We start from the raw sequence: 23,632 nt of genomic DNA, 5'->3' as shown, positions 1-23,632 counted from the left end.
AGAGTGGAAGTATGTCCAGCCCCTCTCAAGGAGACTGGTTCCAGAACCAGAGCCGTGCGTCGAGGTGAGACCGACTATTTCTAGCCGGAACCTCTCGACCTCACGCACTAGCTCCGGCTCCTTCCCCACCAGAGAGGTGACATTCCACGTCCCAAGAGCCAGTTTCTGCAACCGAGGATCGGACCGCCAGGGTCCCCTCCCTCTGCTGCCACCCATCCCACACTGCACCCGACCCCTTTGGCCCCTCCCACGGGTGGTGGGCCCATGGGAGGGGGGGCCCATGTTTCCTCTTCGGGCTGAGCCCGGCCGGGCTCCATGGGTAAAAGCCCGGCCACCAGACGCTCGCCATCGTGCCCCCCCTCCAGGCCTGGCTCCAGAGTGGGGCCCCGGTGACCCGCGTCCGGGCGAGGGAACACCAAGTCCAAAGTTCTTGTCCATCATAAGGGGTCTTCGGGCTGCTCTTTGTCTGGTCCCTCACCTAGGACCTGTCTGCCTTGGGTGACCCTACCAGGGGCATGAAGCCCCAGACAGCATAGCTCCTAGGATCATTGGGACACTCAAACCCCTCCACCACGATAAGGTGGCAGCCCATGGAGGGCTGGAGACTGCCCTTCATGGGCAGTCTCCAGCCCTCTCAGTGTAGATTAATTCTTCAGAGCCTTGTTAATGACCTAATTATTCTATTCAGGTGTGGTGCAGCAGAGGCACATCTAAAAGATGCAGGACACCGGCCCATGAGGACTGGAGTTTGACACCCCTGCTTTAGAACATTGAAATTAAGTTGAAAAAACTAAATGAAGCTTATCTGACTCATTGTCAGGATTTGCATATCTGCATTACAGAAATACTTATTTTTCCAACAAAGATTGTTTTTTTTTTAACTTTTTATAAGCCTACTGAGGATAATCCTGCTATCAACCATTACACCTACTTTGATTTAAGGTCAACAAAATAAGCTGTAAATGCAGTAATTATACAATGTTGTTGGTAAGGCATCATAAGTAATGCGAACCCATTATGTGAGACAGTGCATATTTCTGAGTCACCAGTTTGTCAGTAAGCAGATTCAGCCTATTATTATCCAATTCCTTATAGCTCTTAAACACATAAAGATACACAAACAAATGTGATCTTTCTGTCTGTATGAGCTGCCCACTGTAGATATGTGGTTATGTTGAGGTTTACCAGTTAAACATCACCTTACATGCAGGCAAAGTCAAGGATATGTTTTCTGTTATTTTTTTCACCCTCTTGGCAACCATTTTATCTTTATAGAAAATATAGAATTGTTTAAAATCATTTCTGCACTTTCGCACTCAAGCAATCATAAACATAATACGACTTTAAAGTTAATGTTCTATTTAGCCTCAGATGTCAGCCTGAATGGGTCAAAGTGTAGAAATAGACTGTGCGGTCACCCAACCAGTCATTATGCCAGTGAACGATAAGGTTTTCATTGCATTGATGTAAAACTGTTCTGTGTTGTTTTAGGGCAAGAACCAGTGAATATTAAGTGTCTCTGGTGTAGTAAAGTGATTGTTGTCAATATGAGCTGCACTGCAGCACAAAACCCCCTGGAGTTTTTCTCCCCATTTTGCTTATCACCCTCAGTGGATCATTGGCTCAAACTTGAGTTTGTCACATGGGATTATTGTTGCATACTAAGAACAAAATGAAAATGCTGTGTTCACCAAAATGACAGTCTGATCTGTAATTTCTTTACTTTTGTTTTTGTTTAAGCCTTCTACCTCTTACCTATTGATAATTTAGGCAATGACAGACTACAAAACTCAAGAGGTAAACCAGTTCTATGGCTATATACACAAAACATACAGAAAGCTGTTGATTAGATATCCTTCATTTCTTGATGGGGAAGAGATCACAGTAGACAGTATTGCAATGACGACATCAACTATAATCAATCCACATTTTCAAGTCTATTTTTCTGTCTTTGTTTCCACCACACTTTGTAAGCTCAAGCATCTCTGCCAAAAACATACATGAAATAAGGGCATTTAAGGTACTAAAAGTTTATCCTACAGGCAAAATATATTATTGACATGGTAGATATCCAACAAAATATTGCAACCTTTTAGGTTTTACCCATATACCCACCAGGTAAGTATAGTAATTTATGGGAACATTTTCTTTTTTCTAAACTTAAACAAGCAATTATTATAAACATGGAGTAAACTTCCTCCATTACTTCATGCCACTGAAGTTGGAACAAATGCATCGATTTTAAATATTTGATATCCTCGCTACAGTTAGATCAGTAGTTGATGTTTTTTTTATAGTAAAGAAAACATCTTGTTACTATACACCTCTGCTGTTTCCCCTGGGTTTGTCAGGCATGCTGCTGTGTGATTTTTGTGACTCAGTTGTCTAGGTTGATGTTAATGCATGTGGTGAAATCTGTCTGGTCCAGTCATCAGGAGCTTAATGATTTGCTCTTTTCATGTCCTCAACCTGGTCTGTCGGGTTACAGATTTGGATCTCTCCGTCATGTGTCATCGGACAACAGATAAGGGCTTAGATTCAGAACTATACGGATTAAAAGATGGTATCATGTTTGTGCTTAGAAGTGTAAGCCTTCTGGTTTTCTTAAAGCTTACTTATTTTGGTTTATGTCCAAGGTTGTTGCCAGGCTTTTTGGCTGAAACTGAGTTTATAAAATAATCTGATTTAATCTGTTTCAACCTAAAACTTTCAGCTACCATCTGTGTCTGTCAGTTTTCCTTAACAGAAACTATGTGCTCTTTTTTTCAGCTCCTCGAAGGCAGCTTCACTTCCCAAGTCAGCCATGAAGTCGATGGACTCATCTTCCAGCCATGTGGGGTAAGTCACCATCCATTTTTGGCAGCTTGTCATTTGTCAACACACAAGTTGAATGTCTTCTGCTGATTTTTCTCACTTCGGGCTTCTACATGAGCATTAGACAGCTTGTCATTACCAGCAGCTATTTGTCACTTTCTGCACCAGGGCTTGTCCCTATGTCATTGCAGAGTAAAACCACACTCTTGCTACCTTCACATACACGGAGCTCTATGTGAGACATTAAATCAGATATATGGAGGTTTGTGTTACGATGGAAGTGGCCTTGACGGAAATTCTGATTTACTTTGTTTTAGAACAGCAGAAAATCATTTTTATCTCCTGACAGTAATGCTATTGCACTGTTCTTCCACTGCAATGGACCCAGGGGCCTATATTTCTTTGTGCAACACATGAATAAATCTGCATAACATTAGTGAAAGAAGGAGCTGAAGTGAGTTTTTTGCATATTATCCTCTGCTTCACCTTCTGAGTTTTATAGTTTTAGCTTGATGTTAATCAGCTCTATATTGTCTCTTCTATTCTTTGAATGCTGCAGTAAAGTTTAATTTACTTGGTCATTTGCTTCAATCTACGGTAGTTTAATTATGACACTTTATAAGTGAGAAAACATGTAAATCTCTTTTATAAGCTGACATAATTTTCTGAACTCTTAATTAATCGTCTTTGATATATTTGCCAAAGTACCAAAGCCTTGTGAAGTCTTTATGGCTTCTTCCTATGTTGCCATTCATAAGATCCATCCATCCATCTATTTATAAATACATTAAGACATCCATTCATAATATGCTCAAGCTTAGATAAGCTGACCCAACTCCTTCACAGTAGGAAGCCAACCACTCCATTGTTTGCAAAAGGGATTGGTTTAAAACCATTAATATAATATATAATATAATTATATACTAATAAGCATTAATGAGACCCGAGGTTCCCGAAGTAGATACCATCTTATCCACAACTACACCTTCAGACCACCTCAGCAATTGCACAATGGTTAAGACCACAAGCACATTTTCATGGCAAAGCTTTTAAAATCTTTGATTCAGTCCAGGCTTCTGATTAAACTATCCATTCATAGTTGTAGTTATGGTGCATGTTGCATTCATGAACTATGAAGGAAGCAAAGCTATTTGCATCAGGATGTAATATTCAGCCTACCAGTTCAACCAGTTAGAAAAACTTTACTTAATGCTACATCATGAAATGTTTTTTTTTCCTTCATTGATAGAAAAAGAGTCTTGACAAAATACTATAAGGACATAAACAGAATAGAAAAATAGTATATCAGAGCATGTACAAAAGTATAGGCAAGGCAACTTTATTTATGTAGCACCTTTCAGCCAAAGACAATTCAAAGTACAAGAAAATTAGAAACATAAAACAAAACAAGTGGATTAAAAATAAACAAAATTAACATTGAAATTTTGAATATAATGAATGAATAGAATTTTTGAAAAAATTAAGAATAGGCAATGTCAAATAAGTAGGTTTTTAACCTTGTTTTAAATAAACTCAAGGTAGGGGCAGTCTTACAATGAGCAGGAAGCTTATTCCAGAGTATTGGAGCATAAAAACTAAAAGCTGCTTTGCCATGTTTAGTTCTGACTCTCTGGATAGTTAGTAGGTTTGATTCTGATGATCTTAAAGGTCTGAGTGGTATATAGGGTTGAAGAAGATCAGAAATGCAGTCTGGGTTTCTATTATGAAATATAAGTATATAAAAGTATACATACGGTTACTATGTTTTCACAGTATTGAGAAAGTGTCTCCCGGAAAAACTTCTTTATTGTAAAATAAGCCTAGCTTACATTTGAGTTGGTCATAAACAATGAAACTAGGACAAGAAATGTCTTGTATGAATCAAATCCAGTAGATTTCCAATTAAGCAACCCATACTGTATGAATAACTAGAGCAATGTATTCAGAGCCTGGACTACTGCTTCTCTAACCGATGGAATGTCAAACATCTCCTTGGTGAAAATTTTATAATCTATAGGACTTTAACACATTTAGGGAATTTCAATCAGTTCTTTTGATTGAAATTCAACAGATGCTCTTTAGCATTTTTTTTAATTACTGCCCTTATTTGCCTCCCTGGTTTTCCCCTTGTATCAGATCATCACTAGATCATAGCATGATGATTACCACTGCACTTTTACTTCCTGCTGTTACGTGCCATGGAAAGGATTAAGTAGCAATCAAACAAGCAATTAAAGCTTCTCTGCAGCTTGTACCATATGGAGATTGTTCACTCATAAGCATAGCTTTTTGAAATGTGTTAATAGTTATTTAAAAAATGCAAAGCAAGCAAGCTGCATCTTAAATCATACATAACTGTAAAAAGGATAGATAGGAATAAAAGACCTTAAACTATTGCCGGAAGGGGTTTCTTGTTTAGATATTTGAAATTCAGATTAATAGCCGTAGAAAGTATGATCTACTAATAGGAGCTTAATAAGATTTTGTGGGCCACCGCCCAAGATTTCATAATGTAATTACGGCACAATATTTCTCATCAAAGTGATATCTTGGCTGATTTCTTTTTTCATGAATGTCACACAAGCAATCTTTGCTTAAAGCTACATTCACAGGTTTGTCTCCATTGTGAACTAACCTACAAGAACCTCACACCTTCCTGAGGTTTCTGTATATAGTCCTTTTCACTGCAGACTTGGGTCACATTAGATTATTAAAAAAAATCAAATATATAAGTATAAGACCATGGTTCTCCAATGTGAAAAGGTGGACTGCACCCTCTTGGTTCAGGGTTAGTCTCTGCCTTAAGAAGAGGAGTTTAAATATCTTGTTGTTGTCTTCACAAAAGATGGGATAAAACGGGAGCTTGACAGATGGATTGGATTTTCATCTGCAATAATGTGGAATATGCTCCATTCTGTTGTGGTGAAGAAAAAGCTTAGACAAAAAGCAAACCTCTCTCCTTCTTTTAGAGATTTTCCAAGCACATCCCACTGGGACTAGACCCAGGGAAAAAACCAGAACTCACTGGAGGGATTATATATCTCACCTGGGAACAGATTCCCCATGAACTGGAGCGTGTCGCTGGGGTTTCCTCCTGGACCTGTTGCTTCCACAACCTGAGCTCAGATACGCAAAAAGACAGAGAACATATAATAATGTCTGTAATTTTTAAAGACGTTATTAGGGATTCATTTCAGATCCAGAAAATGCTTATGTTTCTTTTCACATTCTGTGGCTGTACTTGTTGAAATTTCAGTCCAATCTAGTCATTTTACTTATTTTACAACTCAACTTTGTGAGTTTTATTTGGTTTTCATAGATTTAGTGGGTAACTATTGCTGTCATTTTGGGGTTCACAGTGAGGTAGCAACAGTTCTCGGGAGAGCCGTGCAATGAAAGTCAGCCAAAGCTTACTTACCCATCTGCATTTTCTGTCCACTTTAACAGAGAGACCATCTGCGTTTGCCTCTCCAAAAGCTCTTTAGCTAATGCCATAGTCAGGCTCAATATAAACATCTCAGTTCTGCAACTGCTGATGCTCTGTTGTCAGTTTGGTAAACTATAAGGTTTTCCCTCTTTCTACTGCTGTGTTTTGAATAGTTTGTTGTGTCCGTTCCCCCACATGAAGAAAGCGTAAGATTATGGGTGTCTATTTTAGCTGCAAATTGTTTGGCATTATGTCTAAGAGAAAAGGTTTTGGAGAGTGTACAGAATGTTCAAATTGTTTGTAATCCTGGGTAGAAAGCAGTATTAGATTTAGAGCAGTACCATGTTGTTTGTTGCCTCTGATGTGAGGTTGTGTTGTCCTCTGTAACCTCTCTGAATTTTATAGATCAGAACTAATAGACCCAGAGACAGGGCTCTCTAAAGAGTGCCAAGCTGTTAAGTGTAAGAATGTATGTGTCTGAGCATTTACTGAACCTGCAGTTAAAATGGCAACATCATCATCAGCATCCCAGTTGGGGATTAAGAATTTGCTGTCAAACAGTGTTTTCGGATTAGCTGTGGCAGCTTTGTTTCAGCGACCTGAAATGATTGCTATTCATCAAACAGAAACGGAACAGGCAAGGGCAACAAGGCAGACATTCTGTCGATGAGAAATCTGATTGCATAGACAAGCCGTTGTTCAGACAAGTCAATTTTGCTGTCAGGTGCCTTTTATCATTCCCCTGATATAATTCTCAACTTTGAATTGGACGGAAGTCCTTCTATCTCACTGCAAGGCTGTGGCTGTTTCTCTCTTCATCTGAGAAATTAGTGCTATTTGGCCATTGTTCAGACTCCTCACTCAGAAGTTTATAATCACAATGATTTGTGATTAAATCGTCATCATTATAAAGTTTCATGCAAACCAAAAAAAAGACAGATGGTTGGATCTGGACCTGAAAACCCTGAAGGAATAATGATTTTGAATAGACCTCTACCTGTAAAATACAGTCATGGAAAAAAGAAATATTTAATATTTAAATTGTTTCAATTTAAATATTGAAACTATGACAATTTTCTAGTAGTTTTTAGTTCTTAAACTTATAAAGGTGGTAGCTCATCAAACCACCTCTATTAGCAGGAACTTGAATTATTTTCTGCATGACTTTATGAAACATGTAGAGATAATTTGGGCTCAATCTTCATTATAACTATAATTCTTTCATTTCAGTCCTCCTCAGACTCTCGTAGGGGCCAACCTCAGCACTTCAGTTTGGTTTATCTCTGGACTTAGACTTTTTTTTTTTAACAGAACCAGATTTCTCCTGCCCATTCAGTGATTGGATGGACAGAAGTTCCTCCAAAGTGCTTACATGCAAGTCAGTGGGTCCATGAGGATACCCATGTGCAGTTTAATTTATTTAAATAAATGCCTGCATCACATCTACACACCATTCTATCTACATATCATAGCACCATTCGTGCTTTAATCAAATCACCAGTGTTTGCATATGAGGGTTTAATCCTTTGTAAAACACTCCTTGTTGAAAGAAATTGCCTTGATATGCCACCTTATGTAAATAAGTGGTTTTTGAATCATTCAGAGCAGTAGAAGCTAGAATATTGGTTTTTAGGGAGCTCTTAGTTCCACCCCCTAGTGTGAGCATTTGATGTTCAGCATTTGGCAGCACATTCTCCTGTGGGGGATTCCAGAGTTCTACAGAGTTGGCCTCTTTTGTAAGATATGATGTCCGCTGCTTTCATTTGTTCAGTTTAATCAGTCTACTACAAAGACACATTGGCTTCCATGCTTTAGTACTGTCTCATTTTCACACAAGTGTCACCCAGCGGGAAGTGACCACCCACAGAGAAGCCAATATGCATTTCTGTCATCATACCTGTTGTAGATGTTACCAGTAAAGAATATTTTTATGTCAATTTGAGCTTTATTCAGAGTACATTTAAAATGTGAATAACTTATACATTATCAAACATTTGGTGCTAAGCAATTTTACAGATAATTTTTGTACTTAGTACATGTGAAACAAACCATAACATTTTCAGTACTAAAATAATGTAATTTACCTTTAGACTGCTTTCTTGGGGTTCATAGTTGAATTTAGTTGTATTTATTGTTCAAAAGAACTGAAACTGTTATGCTGTAATGATACTGTATATTGGAACTTACAGTTTAATCATTGCAAAATATTAATAAATAAGACTCAAGTAATCCAAGGCATTTCATTAAGATCCACAAAATAGCCATTTGACAGTTTGGGAACTTATAATGTCTGTGTTTTGTGTATTTAGGCAGTATGTATGTTTTCATGTAGACACTGCAGTGTTCCTTGTTGTTTTGGGGTGAGTTGTTTTTGTTTACTTTTGTTGATGTTTACATAAAGTTCTGAAAATTTATAAAAACAAATAAATTAAAAAAAGATGCAAAAAATTAGGCACTTGTACCCTAGAGGACACACAAAAAACGAGTACTGATGAGAATATGCAACGAAGCCAAGGAGCATTACATGATTCAGATGGTTACACATTTCCATGGTAGAGTACAGAAAATAGCACTTTGAGATTTCTGCAAAAAAACAGCTTATGTAATCAAATATTTTTAAAGCTAAATTTGCCCTCATTGATTAAAATATTTCTATGTACTGAAGCTTTGAGGATGGTCTTCCATATTAAGTTGAATAGAAGGATAGTTATTTTGATTAAATGTTTCCAGAAAAGTCTGTAACCCTGATAAACAGAGAAAGAATTTGGAGAAATATTTGATGCTGAGGCTTGATGGAGGCCAACATGTTTAATTTTGCATGACAAATAAATCCTAGATTATTCTAATTTCATTTGGTAGTCTCCATTTATGTACCAGCTCTCCCTCGTTTTGTAACAATGTTTAATCATTTTATGTTTACAGATGATTATAATTCTGGCACTTACCTTTGATAATTGTATAATAATTTTTGGTGATTCCTAGTTTGCTTAATTGATAAGCTTGATCATTTTAAAGGAAGAAGTTTTTTAACCAACATTCTCTCTTTCACTACAAGGACATGATTTACTGTATGTTTTTCTCTGAAAACATAATTTTGTTGATATTTGGTTCTTCCTAAGTAAATTTGAAAACTACCCGATTCTTATAAATGTATATTCTTCTAAATGTATGACCCACTATTCTATAAAGTCATTCATTTTAAGCATTTGTTTACCTCATTTCAACTCTAATACAACAGTTTGCTATTGTGTTTTTAATCACTTTCACCATTGGCAGTCAATAATATGTAGAGCCTCAAGTCTTTGATTTTTGTTCCTCTTAAATCCTTACACTTGTGTGGTGTTAATCTTTTCTGTTGTGAATGGGATTTAGGCTGGTCTCGAGGTTAATCTCAGCAGGGGGTTGTTGAAATGAATGTCCATTAATATGGGTACAAAGGTTACCTCCACAGCAGCAGTTGCTGGATGCTATCTCGCCAAACACATGGTGTCCTTGAAATGTGTTTTCTTTGTTTCAGCAGCATTGAATAAGTTCTGAATTGATAAGACAACCATTGCTGCAGATGACGAAACCGCTTCTAAGAACTGTCCAGATGGTAATCTCAGTGTAAAGACTTGAAAGAAGAATGTTTGCTTTCTTGTTTTTGGCAGATCATTTAAACTGTGCAATAGAAAATCTCAGTAAGCATCCAAGCTGCGATATGTTTGCTGCTGGTGATTAGATTATTTGACAAATTCAGTTGTTTTTTTATGTAGGTGACCACATCACTAGGTTAATGCGCATTTCTCTTGGCTTAGGTATCTCTAACACCTGCCTTACCACATGGTTTACTCATTAGGTTTTCTTTTTCCCCATTTTCTCTTACTTGTTTATCACAAGATATATCTGTTCTGCTGCACCAGGGTGCACCAGAACCTTGGCTCAAAGGCCCCCCTGGTGCCCGTGGGTTTCTCAAATAAACCCTATACAACGTTTGGGCTGAAACTGAGGGACTGCTCGTCTCCTAGGAACAGATTTATTGGACTTTTGCTGTCTTTTGTGTGTAATCCACAGCCCTCTTGAACATTAAGTCTGCCCTGCAGCACAAGCTGCTATTGAAATAAGGCTTTAAAAAAATATTTCAATCAAAGGACTTGCATTAAGCCCTCTGGAAAACGTGTTTTGCTCCTATGTAATCAGCAATTCTATGAATCTTTTGTCGATTAAAATTGCTTAATAGTGTAATAGGAAACATTTTTGTGTGCATTAGCTTTTTTCATCAATCACGCCATCTAATATTTATGGATTATGGTTTCAGATGTTGCCTGAATGAAATAAGCTTTCTATAGCTGTGAGTTTCTTCATTGATTTGGTTTAATAGACTTCTTCTTTGTCTGAATTTCTCAGAAAATGCTAATTATTCCTAACAGTGAATGAAAAGCTCAATATTTAACATGCATCTGTACTTTGTTGAGGGTATTATTTATTTTGACCTTAAGAAGGGCTTGCAAAAACAGTGCAGCTGTTTCAGAGAAAGAACAAACATGCTCTCTGAATATAACTAGTCTTGTAATATCCTGGTAATATTACAAGACTAGTTATTTTAGTCTTTGTATAAATGGAAATGTATTATAAAACACCATAAAGATACCTCTGAGATGTGCCACTTCTACTCAAATGTTGTTGCAATATCCCTAAAATAGCTGTCGTGGCCATTTATGTAAAGGTTTTGTAGTTTATAATTTTTACCAATTTTGTTTTGTTCTTTGTGTAGTGGAAATATATTTAAGTTAATTTAGATGCAAAATTTGTAATTCATTTTTATATTTGGAATTATTTAGATTACATTGTTAATTGTTAGACCCGCCCACCAATTTGAGCGATTAAGAACACACCGGGTGCTGGGCGCGGGGTGGATTGTTTGGTGGATTGTTTGGTGGATTGTTTGGTGAATGTTTGGTGTGGACGGGAGGCTTTGGTAGAATGATTTTTTTTTTTGAACACTTGAACACTTGAACACTGGAACAGTTGAACATTAAATCGAGACTATTTTTTTATTTCAACTAAGTTACAAGACTTTTTATTTCAACTTTAACAATAAATGAATGAGTAAAAGTGCGTACAAAGCCCAAACCACCCGTTACCACCCACAGCCTTTATTGGAGTTTATTTTTGCTTTTTTGGAACCGAAGGCTGCGACATTTAAGTCAAAAAAATCATTATATTTTTATTTTTCTTGGACTGGCTTGGAACGTTTGGATGATCGAACTTGGAGGACTGAAACTTCACGTAATGGACTTGGAGAAGACGCAAAGTTCGTGAGTAAATGCGGTGCTTTGTTGGAAAGAGCAGAGCCTGAACTGCAAAGTGAAAAGTTTGTTTTGGACAATTTTCCTTTGGATTTGGAGAAACGAAATTTGTATTGAAAATGGATGAACAAGATGAAGGATTTCAAAAGGAAAAAGAACTCTTTAATTTAATTAAAAGGCGCAGAGCCAAACTCAGCGTGCTGACAAGAAAAAGAAATGACATTCATGCTTTAATTGATGCGGGAGAATCAAAATCCTCCATAGAGGAGCATATGAAAACTTTTAATAATTATTTAGCGGAGTTTATGGACTTGCAATCTTCAGTTCAAAGACTGCTTAGCGATGAAGAAAAAGAAACTGATCACGGCGATTGGTACGAACCAAAGCTGATCAGTTTTAAAGAGTTCTTGGATGACATCGAAAATTGGATGGATGGCGATCGAGATGCACAGAAGAGCGAAGTATGTTCAGCATTGAACGTTGAATCAAAGGCGGCATCTCATGACCGTAACGTTGAGCCGGATGACAGCGTCTCACAGACTGCGCAACAAAGGATCGGCAAAGACTCTGAAAGGCTATCTGGGTCCGCAGCTAAACCAGTCAGCACAGCGCCCAGTATAGTGAGTAAAGCTTCTAGTTCGCGGAGTAAAAGTTCCCGTGCGGCTTCAATGGCGCTGATGGAAGCCGAGGTGGAAAGAGCCGCTCTGAAAGCGGAGGTGGATGCGCTGCAAGAAAAACATGCGCTTGAGCTGGAAGAACTTCAGTTAAAAACAAGAAAAGAAGCATTGGTTTTGAGAACCAAGCTGGTGAAGGCGGATGCAAAGATGAAAATCTACTACTCTACGCAAGATCAGAAAAGTCATGTTTCCAGTTCTGGTGTCATAAATCAGGATACATCAGTTTCTGCGATATCTACTGAGTTCATACCCGCTGCTACAGCTCAAAAGGCTCCAAGAACACAGAAACAATTGTCTACTCTTGTACCTTTGCCAATGCCCCAAGATACACCTATTAATGAAACATTAAAAGTGAAACCAGAAGGGGAAAGCCCAAGACGAATATCTTCTCAGGTTGATGTTCATAGTAGTGCATTAACAGAGATTATGATGAAGCAGAATGAAATCACTGAGATGCTTGTAAAACAACAAAGACTGTCACTCCTGCCATCTGTAGAAATCCCTGTTTTTAGTGGAGATCCTTTGCATTTTAGGTCCTTTCTTAAGGCATTTGAGCAAGGAATAGAAACTAAGACAGATAACATGCAGGACAAGCTTTATTACTTAGAACAGTTTACCACAGGTCAGCCTAGAGCTTTAGTGAGAAGTTGTATGCACATGAGTCCACAAACTGCTTACTTGGAAGCAAAAAGACAGCTTGAGTGGAACTTTGGTAACAGATCAAAAATAACATCTGCATTTATAGACAAAGCTCTGAATTGGTCAGTCTTAAAGTCTGATGATGCTGCAGCTTTAAGAGCTTATACATTCTTTTTAAGAAGTTGTTTCAACACAATGGATGAAGCTGGGTTTATTGAAGAGCTTGAAAACTCAACCAATATGAGAATTCTTGTTTCAAAGTTGCCTTTTAGACTTCGTGATACATGGCGACTAATTGTGGTTGACATAACAGAAAAGTATGATCGTAGAGCAAGGTTTAAAGATCTTCTTGATTTTCTGGAAAAACAAACAAAAGCTGCATTAGATCCTGTTTATGGAGAAGGTCAAACTGCAAAAGAAAAGATGGCTTTAAAACCATCAAAGGTTCCTTTTAAAACTAAAAGCAGCAGTTTTGCCACTTCTGTTGCTGTGGTTTCTAAACAGACCAATGACAAACAGGTCCAGTTTAACCATGAGGTTACAAAGCTGGTTCAAGCTCGATGCTTATTTTGTGATGGAAACCATTGCATGGAAAAATGCGACTCATTTAAGCAGAAAGCCAACAAAGAAAAGGTGACATTCCTTAAAAGTAAAGGTTTATGCTTTGGTTGCTTACAGAAGGGACATATGAGTAAGACCTGTCCACAACGTCTAACATGCCTCACCTGTAATAAAAGTCACCCTACTGTTCTGCATATTAAACCAACAGAGCAGCAGTACCAAGCATTTAAGGCTGAGGGTAAAGAGTCACCAATCTCAAATGCTCTTGTATCTTTGAATGTTGGTAGCTACACTGGGGCCGGGTCTAATGAGTGTGTTCTGTCAGTCGTCCCAGTAAAAGTAAAGTTGGAAAAGGGGACAAAGATTGTGGAGACTTATGCCTTTCTAGATCCAGGCAGCTCTGCAACATTTTGTACAGAGGCTTTGATGATGCAGTTAAATGCATCTGGAAAGAAAGTGGAAATCATGCTAAAAACCATGGGTCAGGAAAAACCTGCAAGTAGCTATAGATTATCTGGTTTGGAAGTAGCTGCTTTAAAAGAACATGAGTACTTGAAGTTGCCTGATGTTTATACTCAACAGTCCATTCCTGTCACTAAAGAAAACATCCCTAAAGAAGAAGACTTAAGAAAATGGTCTTATTTGAAAGTTGTTGAGTTGACACCAATAGATGCTGGCATTGGGCTGCTCATTGGTGTAAATTCTCCCAAAGCATTGGAACCTTGGAAAGTAGTTAACAGTGAAGGTAGTGGGCCTTATGCTGTGCTAACACGCCTTGGTTGGGTTGTTAATGGTCCACTCAATCAGGGTAGTGAAGGAAATGGACATGTTGCTAATTCTATTCAGGTGAACCGTATCTCAATAAGCAGTTTGGAAGAAATGCTGGTCAGTCAGTATAATCAGGATTTTATAGAGCACAAGTGCAATGAGCGAACTGAAATGTCTGTAGAAGACAAACAGTTCATGGATATCATGTCAGAGTCAGCGGTGCTTAAAGATGGTCATTATTACCTGAAGTTACCCTTTCGTAATGCTGAAGTAAAAATGCCCAACAACAAACAGGTGGCCCAACAGAGGGCGCAATGTCTGTTAAAACGATTTCAGAAGGATAAGTTATTCTTTGAAGAGTACAAAGAATTTATGCATAATGTTAGTGTGGAAGGACATTCAGAAATCGTACCACAAGATCAAATGGAACATGAGGAAGGAAAGGTGTGGTACGTACCTCATCATGGGGTCTACCACCCCCGTAAGAAAACACTGCGGGTTGTTTATGATTGTGCTGCAATGTTTGCTGGAACATCACTGAACAAAGAGCTGTTACAGGGACCAGATTTGACTAGCACCTTATTAGGTGTACTCATTCGTTTTCGGCAAGGTCCAATAGCCCTCATGACGGACATTAAAGGGATGTTCCACCAAGTCAAAGTTGCTCAGGAACATGTAAATTACTTACGTTTTCTCTGGTGGCCCCACGGTGACATCACAAAAGAGCTTGTTGAACATAGAATGTTGGTCCATATTTTTGGTGCAGTCTCTTCCCCTAGTTGTGCCACATTTGCACTTTTAAAGACTGCTGATGACAACCAACATCTGTACCTAGAAGAGGTTATTAATACAATCAGACACAGCTTCTATGTAGATGACTGTCTCAGATCTGTACAGACAGTTGAGCAGGCCATTTCTCTTTATCAACAGCTCACTGAGGTGTGTGCCAAGGGGGGATTTAGGCTCAATAAATGGGTGTGTAGTGAGCGCTCTGTCCTCTCGCAGATCCCTGAGGAAAACAGAGCAACAGGTGTAAGGATGCTAGATCTTAGCCGGGACCAGCTTCCCACTGAAAGAGCCCTGGGGGTACACTGGGATGTTGACCAAGATGTTTTCACCTTTAGCATTGTAAACAAGCACAAACCACTAACAAGACGTGGTATTTTGTCCATTGTCAGCTCTATTTATGACCCTTTGGGTTTCTTAGCTCCAGTTATTCTCCCTGCTAAACAGATTCTTCAACATTTATGTAAACTGAAGTTTGGCTGGGATGAGACAATTCCACCAGAAATGGCACAAGTTTGGAAAAAATGGATCAAAGATTTAGTTCTTCTTGACAACTTTAGTGTCAGAAGATGCATCACACCCAAAAGATTTGGGGAAATAAGAAGTGCACAACTGCATCACTTTTGTGATGCCAGTGAAACTGGGTTTGGTGCTGTATCTTATCTTAGGCTAACTAATAGCAAACAGGAAGTGTGCGTTACCTTTGTTATTGGTAAAGCAAGGGTAGTACCATTAAAACAAATCACTATACCACGACTTGAACTTGCTGCTGCAGTTTTAGCTGTATGTCTGGACAAAATGCTGTTAGTTCAACTTGGACTCAATCTGAGTGAATCAGTCTTTTGGTCTGATAGCACAACCGTCCTGCAGTACATTGCAAACACAACAACACGGTTCAAAACTTATGTAGCTAATAGAGTTTCCACCATTCGTGATCTTACAAAGGTTACTCAGTGGAGATACATCAGCTCAAAGTTGAATCCAGCTGATGCAGCCTCTCGAGGCATGAAGGTTGGCTCTTTTTTAAAGTCTTCCACCTGGATCAGTGGGCCAGAATTCCTCACAAAACCTGAGATCCAATGGCCAGCAGTGATTAAAGAATTACCTGTCCATTTGGAAACTGATCCAGAGGTTAAAGATCAAGTTCTGACATGTGCAGCTGTGCTGGAAGAAGTGTGTCCCACCACCAAGCTGCTAATGTACTTTTCCAGTTGGACAAAGCTAAAAAGATGTGTAGCATGGCTCCTGAAACTAAAAGAAATGCTACAAACAAAGAAGTTGCTAACTGCACACTGTGGAAATCAAATGTGTGATAAACAGGACAATAAAACAGATGTTCAGCTCACAACTGATGATCTGTCCAAGGCAGAGGAAGCCATAGTGAGAGTTGTGCAGAGAAAACACTATAGCAATGAAATGGCTGCTCTGAGCTCTGGTGCAGTGAAGAAGTCAAGTCATCTGTACAAGCTTGATCCTGTTGTTAATGATGGTGTGTTGAGAGTGGGAGGCAGACTGAGCAAAGCAGCCTTACCTGAAGAAACAAAACATCCTGCAATATTGCCTAAAGGAAGTCATGTTTCAAAGCTCATTCTTCAACATATCCATGAAAAGGTTGGACACAGAGGAAGAAATCACATGCTTTCTACCCTTCGACGACAGTACTGGATCCCTCATGCTAATTCAGCAGCCAGAAAGATCATCAGAGACTGTATGGTGTGTCAAAGGCAACGACAAAAGCCAGTTCACCTTGAGGTGGCACATTCTCTTGATACAGATTCCTGCATAAACGCCATCAGGAGATTAATCTGCCGCAGAGGACAAGTCAAGGAAATCCGGTCGGACAACGGAACCAACTTTGTCAGCTCAAATCGTGAGTTGAAGCAAGCCATGTTAGAGCTAAAGCAAAGTAAAATCCAAAAATGCTTAGCACAAGATGGCATAAAGTGGACTTTTAACCCTCCTTATGGAGCCCATCATGGTGGTGTATGGGAGCGCCTGGTGCAGGAAATAAAGAAAATACTGTGCTCCATCACAAACCAGCAAGTACTAGATGATGAAGGCTTGCACACAGTTTTATGTGAAGTGGAGGCTATATTAAATGATCGCCCGATTACACCTTCTTCTGAAGATCCCAATGATTTAGAGGCTCTTACTCCAAATCATTTGCTCCAGTTAAAAGGTAAGCCTGTGCTGCCACCAGGTTTGTTCAAAAAGGAGGACCTGTACACGCGGAGACGTTGGAGGCAAGCCCAATACATTGTGGACCTGTTCTGGAAACGGTGGGTGAAAGAATATCTCCCTATGTTGCAAGAGCGACGGAAATGGAACAAGACTCGCAGGAACTTTGCCATTGATGATGTGGTGCTTGTTGTTGACGAGGCTGCACCAAGAAATTCTTGGCCTATTGGACGCATCACAGAAACCATGGCAGATGCAAGTGGATTGGTTCGACATGTGCGAGTCAAGACGAGAACAAATGAGCTGGAGAAGCCGATCAACAAGATATGTCTCCTGCTGGAGGCTGTGTAGAGACGACAGCAAATGTTTGTCTCCAACTGAGCTAAGTTCTGGAACCTCTGGCTCTACATTTACACTGATACTCATTTACTGACATGCTGAACATCTCATTCTACTACCTACACTTTTATACACACACAGACCATGCACAAGGACAAGAGAAGAACGTGGAAGTCATGGAACATTGACTGTTTTTCCCTTTTTTTTTTTTTTAAATTTTTTCACTAAGAAGACATATGGACTTAAAAAAAAAAAAAAAAATTGTATAACATGGATTACTGCATAAGTTAATGTTTAAATGAAACATTTATTAATAGAAAATATTGTTGAAGAGCTAAGTCTGCTAATGATATTAATTTTGCATTTATTAATGGCCACTTATGCAGATGTTAGATGTAATTCTTGTACATGAATTAGGGGCCGGGATGTCGTGGCCATTTATGTAAAGGTTTTGTAGTTTATAATTTTTACCAATTTTGTTTTGTTCTTTGTGTAGTGGAAATATATTTAAGTTAATTTAGATGCAAAATTTGTAATTCATTTTTATATTTGGAATTATTTAGATTACATTGTTAATTGTTAGACCCGCCCACCAATTTGAGCGATTAAGAACACACCGGGTGCTGGGCGCGGGGTGGATTGTTTGGTGGATTGTTTGGTGGATTGTTTGGTGAATGTTTGGTGTGGACGGGAGGCTTTGGTAGAATGATTTTTTTTTGACCACTTGAACACTTGAACACTTGAACACTGGAACAGTTGAACATTAAATCGAGACTATTTTTTTATTTCAACTAAGTTACAAGACTTTTTATTTCAACTTTAACAATAAATGAATGAGTAAAAGTGCGTACAAAGCCCAAACCACCCGTTACCACCCACAGCCTTTATTGGAGTTTATTTTTGCTTTTTTGGAACCGAAGGCTGCGACAATAGCTTTGCGTCATTTATGTAATGCCATGCAGACACACTATCTACACCAGTGAAAATTAACTCATCATTGCATGTTAAATGCTTGGTTCCTGACATGGCAGGAGACTCTGCCTTACTGTTAAATTTAGCTAATGATCGTTTGAACTCCTCTTTTCCTTTTTCTTTTTTCTTTTTTCTTTTTCCTTTTAGGGGTCACCCTAAAAAGGAAAAGGGAGGAGACTTAGATTGAGTCCTCCTCCATCTAAGTCTGTCTTCTGTATCCTCTGTCCTCATTTTAGCATACTTCTACCAATCTCAGCGCCCCTCATCTGCACAGGTCCAAGCCATCTCAGACTGGCCTGTCTAACTTTACCTCCCAGTCGTTTCACCTGTGCTGTACCTCTGGTGACCTCATTGTTAATCCTGTCTGTCCGACTAAAAAGGTTGGGGACCGCTGCATTAGATGATCTGAAGAATGACATATCACTCAGATTATGTGTAAGATTCTTCACAGATACTGTTTATTTTCAAAATGTATTAAATGAGACCACTTTAAAGATTGCAAATTTGTCTCCCAGTAAGAACATTACTGGTACTTGCATTTTTATAAAAATTGCCTTCTGACATTTTAATCTGCACTGAATATACTGCAGAGCAAAAAGCAGATGTGGATATTCTCCAGCTTTTTGTTTACTTCATGTCTCTTTTTAAATCAATAAAAGCTAAATTTCCTCCTGAGAAAACATTGATTGTGTTAGATCAATTACAGCCCTCCATTTCTCAACTTTAAAAAGAAATTCACATCACTGTTGGGAGGATGTTTGATAACTTGTAGCATAGTTTATGATTTTGTCCCTCCCTGTGTTCTCATTTGTCTCTTTTACCTGGCTTTTTATCACCTGCAGAGCCAGGGTTGCAGCTCAGGTGAGTTGATGTTGGATAGTGATGCAAAAAAACATCAACAAAAAAAAACTGCAGACTACCCATTGGTCAGACATAATCCAAGCTGAGGTTGTAACTCTTAACATTTTTGCAGAGCCTTAGCTCTTGAAAACACCCCTGTTGTTTTTATATGTTTATTTATTCATCTTTTTTTTTTTTGCACAAATTGCACAAGCGATTCCACCTTTATAGCACTGCTGTTCAGCTATAGCTCCTCTGATGATGCCCCTGCTGCAGCTTTTCAGTCACACTCTTTCCTTGATGAGCGGTGCTGGGCCATTAGCATTTGTGTAGGTAGTGCAGGGATGTTCTCTGTGGTGTCGTCTTGGATGAATTTCGATTTTGTTTTCTATAGATATCACTTTTTGAATCAAAATACTATGTGATATTTTTATTGCTGTATATCCAATATTTATCTTGATCCAAATAAAAAAGGTTTTAAAGAGCTTGGCTGGAGTCGTTTTTTATTCTAGCACAGTAAGAGCTCCTGTGCCATCTACTATCACCTAATGCTAGATTCTGTGAAAGCTTTTACTATGACTGACATAAATTGTCAGTTCATTGATGCACTTTTATTTCCGTATTTCTTATTTCAATAGAGCTGGAAAAAGGTTTAAGAAATATTGTAGCCTGTTATGTTATTTGAAGTATATAAACACAGTTAGGACAGCCAATCAGATAAGTAATAGTTCATGGGACCAATGGTGTGTTTGGTCTTTCAGTATGTGTACCTCAACATTATTGTAAAACTAACTAAAATCAAACTGCATTACATTTCTTGTAACTTCTTTGTTTTTGAACCCCTTTAAGAATACATTTTTAAAAATCTTTGACTATCACTACGGTTTGTTATTCTTACATTAAGTATTAAACAAATTTCATATTGTCACTTTCCTAAAATATATAGTTTTTATTTTGCCAAAAGCATTTTTGTGAAGAAATAGGTGATGATATTTTTGCCAAAACGACTGTTGGCAAAAAATTATTTATGCAATTATTTTTGGAAGATGATAATATTTGACTCAAACATCAGATACACTTATATATTTACGTTATTTTTCTATGAAAGATTATTGGCCTTTGTAAAATAAAAGAAAAAACAATAATTGGCCACGAAGGAGTGTATTTTGCGTATTTGCGAGACCACCACCTTAGAGGATATTTGGCTCTTTTTTGTCGCAAACGTATGACTAATCTGTAATCTTCTGATTTTTTTAATTTTATTTTTATTTTTTTTACAAATTTCTGACTCTACAATGCCAGGGAATATCTCAGTTTTAATATTGGAATGTATGTCTTTTATCATGAAAGATTTAGGAATTCAAGATTAGCTAATTCAAGATTTCGAAACCAGATTTTATCTCAGTTTTTTCTTGTAAGTATGTGAAATGATTCTCAAAGTTTAGAGTCCTTTTCAGAAATGTGTTTTTCTGTGCCCAAATGTCTTTACTTTATCTACAACTAGCCTAATAATTTGTCATATTTAGCTTTTAGAAGTGAAATAAGACATTTGCTAATGCATTATCTGGAGGCTTCCATTTTTTCCCCTCACACTCTGAAAGTCAAAACCCCTGACATTCTGATTTGAAGCAGCAGGTAATTTCTATGCAGTGGCACCTCATTACTTGAAAATGAATGTGATAGACGAGAGATGTGCTCCTGAAGGCAAGGTCGACACAGATGGTCCGTTGTTCGCTTCAGTAATAAACTTTTTTTATATGCAATCACTTATTGACTAGACCGACAATAGTAATGAAAGAGCAAGTGCATCAGGCAACACATTTTCATTTAGAAATGAATTTGAAGGCTGTCTGTTGATTCTACCTGCAGTCTGATAGGCCTTTCATAACGTTGTTGCCATGGTTCCTCTGGCATGGACTCATTTTGAGAAAATATCACTTTAGTTTAAAATGGTAGCATACAGATTTTAGCACGCAGGGTTGGGAACAAACCTGAATGGACCCTCTTGGACTTTTAGTTTATGCTGTTGACAACATTTAAATATTTTTTTGAGTTAGTGGGGCTCTTTATTTGGATCACTTTGTGTGATTTTAATTTGAAATGCTACATAGTCTCCATGTAAAGCATTGAAACTGCCTTTGAAGCTTACATAAATTTTGATTTGATGGCGTCAACTAGATATAAAAAAAGACGGTAGCATGTTTACCACGGAGTTGCATCACCTCATATATTCAGAATAGTGTTTGGAAGCTGGTTTTCCAAATGGTTAAACTTTTCTACTTCTATTCATTATATTCAGCTCAGCAGTTTGAGGCATTCTTTGTATTTCTTTTGTTGTTGTTGTACAAAGTACTGTCAATTTTGCAGCACTACTATGCATAATCAGAGGTATTTAATTCATTTGCTGATACAAAGTCTCAGTCATATGCTAAAAAAGTGAATGCTTGAAAGTTCCCTTTCAAAAATAATTTATTTCACTTCATCAGGAGTGCAATGTCCTCATTAAAATTATGATGGTGTATTATTTTATACTAACTGTAGACTTGGAATCTGGAAGCTACAAATCTCCAATCTGAGAGGTTGTTTTAGTGGGCTAATATTTTTACAAGCTCTTCCAAATGCCTGCATCCAAAGTTCCCCCTTAAGAAGAATGATGCATATGATACGATGTCTTTAAGGGTGATTAATTGGACACTCTAGGTACATGGAAAATCAAGATTGCACATTATAAATCATGCAGAGAAATATTCACTACCTCCAGTGTTTTTGAATTCAGGGTTTGCTCATAAACTCTTGGGCAAAGAATCATATATTTACATTTTAATCTCTAGGTAAATTGGCTTTACGTGGTTCAGGGAAAGGTGTGTGAAAGTGGCTTGAGTTTTATATAATCCAGAAAACACAACAGCTCCACAAAAGCCGGTTTTCTGTGTTTTTTCTGCCTTAGTGGCCTAACTTTCCACCTGCTTTCCACAGGGGCGTATGAGGGCTGAGTCTAGACCCTCTTTACTTTTTCATGTGCTGTGACACTGCAGGTTCTCCTGAGGAATCCTGTCTGTTTTCTCACAAGTTCTCTCGAAGGAGACTTCTGTTACCTGGCAACCTGACAGTGACAGAATTTGGTCATCTGTTCCCGCCTCCACCCATCGTCATGCCTTTACATTCCTCATGTTTCAGTGCGCTTGATTCACATCCTTCGAAATGTCAGGCGCACATGAATAATCCAAGCGGCAGAAGGAAGGATGCGGTCTCATACTGTACGCTGGTGCACGGTTAAACATAGTTGTGATGTAAAACCTGGAGTCAGGGTGAATCATTGTGCATAAATATTTGTATTCATTTCTTTCAGCCAGCTATTACACCAACAGGACTTGTTAGTGGAGTCCATTTTAAAGGGTTTTTTTTTAACTTTCACCCCCAAAAAGGTTCTTCAGCGATTTGGTTCTTCACCGTGTTGATGTGTCAAATTGTCGGCTGATATTTTCTGGAAAAATAAATCCGTTCTATAGTATAAAATTTGTTGTCCTTTCTACAGAGGTACAAAGCTGGGAGATGTGATGACATCCTCAAGTGGAAGCCTCCCAACCTCAACTCTGTGGACTTTCGCCTCAAGATCACCAAAGTCGGAGGAGAGGGGTGAGTGGCTGTTGCCAGGACAACGCTCTGCCTGACAAATCCAATAGCACCTATCATTTTGTTACACACCAGGGTGTGCACACTAAGAAAGCTACTCTTATATACACACATATGTTAAAAGCTCTGGATATATCTGTCCTAAAACCACGTTAAATTTCTTTGATGTTAAATCTTTCTTTTTCATTTTATGTCTTTTCTTCCCCCTTGGGGTTTAATTTCTTCCGCTACAGTACAGCCACACTCTGACAAAGATAACTTCTGTCTCCATCATTGCCTTTGTGCACCCGTTTGCTATCTTGTGTCAGGCACTTTTTACTTGCTGTACAAACTTTGTCCTTCTGGTTCTTTCATTTTTGTGTGACATTAATTATTCATTTCCAGTACTGCAGATTCAAGCCCTGCTCCTGATAAACATAACTGCAGAAAAGCAATTTGGTTGTTAAGAAGATAATCAGAACCTTAAAGATATTTTGGACCACACAAATACACTTTTGAGTCTAGAATTGCAAAGCTATTGTAAAAGTAGGAAATGTGTAAAAACTTTATGTAGTGCCTGATGAAGATGAGATGCTCATTAGCAATTCTAATATTGGAATATGTCAATAGTGGATGATTATGAAGTATATAGTCAGGATAAAAAAGCTATGCATTTTCAATGTTAAAAAAATCTTCTGAACAGCATGGAGGAAAATGTAGCAATTTCTTTA

At 38.1% G+C, this 23,632-nt stretch overlaps 1 protein-coding gene across 1 annotated transcript in view; it reads left to right on the top strand.

Moving 5' to 3' along the window:
• Window positions 1-23,632, top strand: part of rngtt (RNA guanylyltransferase and 5'-phosphatase) — a 102,447-nt gene that overhangs the window by 57,956 nt on the left and 20,859 nt on the right. Inside the window, exons 12-13 of the mRNA XM_023347884.1 lie at window positions 2,770-2,838; window positions 22,825-22,925. Coding sequence (XP_023203652.1) covers window positions 2,770-2,838; window positions 22,825-22,925 — 170 coding nt within the window. The remainder of the gene's footprint in view (window positions 1-2,769; window positions 2,839-22,824; window positions 22,926-23,632) is intronic.

Source organism: Xiphophorus maculatus, chromosome 15 (assembly GCF_002775205.1).
Source record: "Xiphophorus maculatus strain JP 163 A chromosome 15, X_maculatus-5.0-male, whole genome shotgun sequence".
Lineage (NCBI taxonomy): Eukaryota > Metazoa > Chordata > Actinopteri > Cyprinodontiformes > Poeciliidae > Xiphophorus > Xiphophorus maculatus.
This window is presented reverse-complemented; position numbering and strand designations above follow the sequence as displayed.